The sequence below is a fragment of the Cynoglossus semilaevis genome, chromosome 12 (assembly GCF_000523025.1).
Source record: "Cynoglossus semilaevis isolate Cse_v1.0 chromosome 12, Cse_v1.0, whole genome shotgun sequence".
NCBI lineage: Eukaryota > Metazoa > Chordata > Actinopteri > Pleuronectiformes > Cynoglossidae > Cynoglossus > Cynoglossus semilaevis.
This window is the reverse complement of record NC_024318.1, coordinates 2,004,831-2,007,985: the sequence shown is the minus strand read 5'-3', so window position 1 is coordinate 2,007,985 and position 3,155 is coordinate 2,004,831. Positions and strand designations below refer to the sequence as shown.

Below are 3,155 nucleotides of genomic sequence, written 5' to 3'. Positions count from 1 at the left end.
GGTGGCGCCCCGAGTTCCCGCGCGGCGGCGCCGGCGGCTCTCAGGTCCGGCTACCCGCTGGTGTACCCGACTCACCCGATGCACGGCGTCCACTCCGCGGGCCCGCCGTCCTTCAGCGGACACCCCTTGTATCCGTACGGCTTCGTTCTTCCCAACGACCCGCTGCCGCACGTCTGTAACTGGGTGTCGGCGAACGGACCGTGCGACAAGCGCTTCTCCTCGTCCGAGGAGCTGCTCAACCACCTGCGGACTCACACGGCCTTCACCGGCGCGGAGAAACTCATCTCCGCCGGGTATCCCGGCTCCTCGTCCCTGGCCAGCGCTGCGGCGGCCGCGGCCATGGCCTGCCACATGCACATGCCCCCCTCAGGGGCCCCCGGGAGCCCCGGGACTTTGGCTCTCAGGAGCCCGCACCACGCGTTAGGAGGACTGAGCAGCCGCTACCACCCCTACTCCAAAAGCCCGCTGCCCACGCCCGGGGCGCCCGTGCCCGTGCCCGCGGCCACGGGGCCTTACTACTCTCCGTACGCACTGTACGGCCAGAGACTGACCACGGCGTCAGCGCTGGGATACCAGTGAGCACAGAGGGATTGTGGGAAAGTTTATAAGAACAGATGGACTTTTATATTTTAAATCTCCTAAAAACTGACAATAATTTAAAAACACAGGAAGATCCTGGAAGAAAGGCGCGAACTTCAACTGTATTTATTTATATGTCACCTTCAATAACAGCTGAGAATTCTGGGGAAAAAAACATATTTGACAAAAGTGCATTATGTTGAAACTGAACTCTATATAGGTAACGTACACACACACACACACACACACACACACACACTTTAGAGGATTAATCAAAGTCGGGTCTACGTTTTTTTCCATGTTCATTTGAAAAAAAAAATATTGCTATGATTGTATTTGTTCTTATTTAATGTCTCAAAGAGAGAAAAAATAATATTAATATTAATAATAATTTACATACCTGCATGTTTGTTTCTTTCTTAATTTTAATGATAGAAAAAAACAACGACAGGAACCCGTGTCCACATTTGAATTTAAATCTGTGCTTATTTTTCAGGTTCAAAGAGAAATTGGTATTTTTTTGTATGTATTCTGGGAAAAAGAACAAAACAAAAAAATAACAAACAATTCTGTTGCATATAAACTGGTCCCGTCTTGTTTTGTTCAATTTACTGGTTTGAAATCATTTCATTTTCCATGTTTACGTTTTTAAAAAAACAAAAACACAGATTTAAAAGATCACCAACAAGAAAATCTTTTTGGTTTTTGTTTTTTTTCTTCGGCCTGTGGATTACATTTTTTTCCTGCCTCTCAGAGGAAAATCAGCCACTGGGATTATTTGGGATAATTTTGTGGATTCATTTGGGAAATTCTTGGGAATATATTTTATATTCTTGGTTTCAATTTATTTTTTTCTCTTAATTGTGTCAAAAATATTGGAAGAAGGCGTTCAATCTTAAACTTGATTTTGTGTGTGTGTGTGTGTGTGTTACACACAATCGTGAAGAGTGTGTGTGTGTGTGTGTGTGTGTGTGAGATAAATTCTGTGGCGAGTTTTAAATCTGTGAAGCAGAATAATATTAGTCAGTAAATTAATTTATTTTAAATAAATTCAAACGTGACGTTTACTCGATGTTTAACAAAGTTTAACAGAAGGGATTGGAGTCAATTTCAAACTTATGGTTTTCTGTGCATAAAATTATTTTACAAAATATTGTTAAAAATAAAAGATAATTTGCCCTGAAATTTGGTCAAAGTAAAAATTTCCAGTGGTATTTCGTAGTCATTTTGACTTTGACGCGACCGCCTTCAAAATGTACGCAGTCATTTTAATACTGGATAAGGTTAATAAACGCTGAATTAATTTACTACAGCTGAATTTAGAAATAATGACATTTATTTTTACAATTAATTTAAAAGGTGTCATTTAAAGTGTGAGTCCACACACACACACACACACACACACACGTGGCTACAATTAATTATCTTTTATTACTTCCTTTTAAATATGTTTTTGTAGAGTTTTATTTTTTAATTCTCTTTTTATTTAGAGACACATTAGTTTTAATGCCTTAGTCTGTGAAGGAGTTAGGAGAGGATGGATGGATGGATGGATGGATGGATGGATGGATGGATGGATGGATGGATGGTAGAAGCAAAAAAAAATCTGCTGCATATTCAAAAAATTGTAAATACTGCAGACATCTGACGCAGACCAAATATTTGCGTTCAGACTCTTTAAATAACGCAGCTCGTCATCAGCGTAAACGTGAACACAGATTGTGTTTTCACTGGTGGCTGCATCAATCATCTGTAACTGGAGTCTGGTTTGTGCTTCACTTCTGATTTCACAGTAATTTAGGACAAAAAGAAAATAACCTCAGTTAAAACAGCTGTTAGTGAGACAGTGTGTGTGTGTGTGTGTGTTTAGATGCACTCCTGGGGACACGTCTCTGTCTCGGGGACCGTTTGTCTCCAGAGGACGTTTGGCAGCTCCGCGAGAATTTGGTTTAGATTTGGATTAAAATCAGGCTGAGATTAGGAGGAGTGGAAGTTAGGGTCAGGGGTCAGGGGTTAGGGACCGTGTTACATCCGTGTGTGTGTGTGTGTGTGTGTGTGTGTGTCCGTACGTGAGTGTATTGGTCTAACTATACTTGTGTGGACATAGTTTCACAGTAATCCTGTTGTTGGAGGGACGTGTTGTCCCTGTGGGGACGGAGTCAGACAGTGAGTTAGGACCTCAGGTTTAGTTGGGTTTAGTTTGGTTTAGTTTGGTTTAGTTTGGAGTGAAGAACAGGATTTGATTTCGATCAGATTTAAGGATCACGATGATATATTTGTTGTCGTTAACGGGGCTGAAGAACAGAGCATTATCTCTATGTGATGTACTCACCAAACATCAAAACCAGTCTGTGTGTGTGTGTGTGTGTGTGTGAATACATAAAGGCCCACACGCGTCCTAAACTGATGTAATGACGGTGAAAGGGAGCAATTTCCATTTTTACCCACATCACGGTGCCTGTGCTCAGAGTGGGTCCCTGGTGGAGGGCAATTTATCATGTGCCCCCCCGCCCCTGTCACCGCCCCTGTCACTGGAACAGGCAGGCACATGTGTGCATGAATTACACCCACCACCC

The 3,155-nt window shown here is 42.7% G+C and overlaps 1 protein-coding gene and 1 long non-coding RNA gene across 9 annotated transcripts in view; one reads left to right on the top strand and one right to left on the bottom strand.

Moving 5' to 3' along the window:
- The window catches only part of LOC103386970 (zinc finger protein 503), a 6,925-nt gene extending 4,622 nt beyond the window's left edge, over positions 1–2,303 (top strand). For both annotated transcript variants that reach the window (XM_017037336.2, XM_008321424.2), the window contains one exon: positions 45–2,303. In XM_017037336.2, the coding sequence (XP_016892825.1) occupies positions 45–579 (535 nt within the window). In that variant the 3' untranslated portion in view covers positions 580–2,303. The remainder of the gene's footprint in view (positions 1–44) is intronic.
- LOC103386971 (uncharacterized) overlaps positions 1–3,155 on the bottom strand; it is a 27,720-nt gene that overhangs the window by 9,822 nt on the left and 14,743 nt on the right. The gene's annotated exons all lie outside the window — the stretch shown is intronic.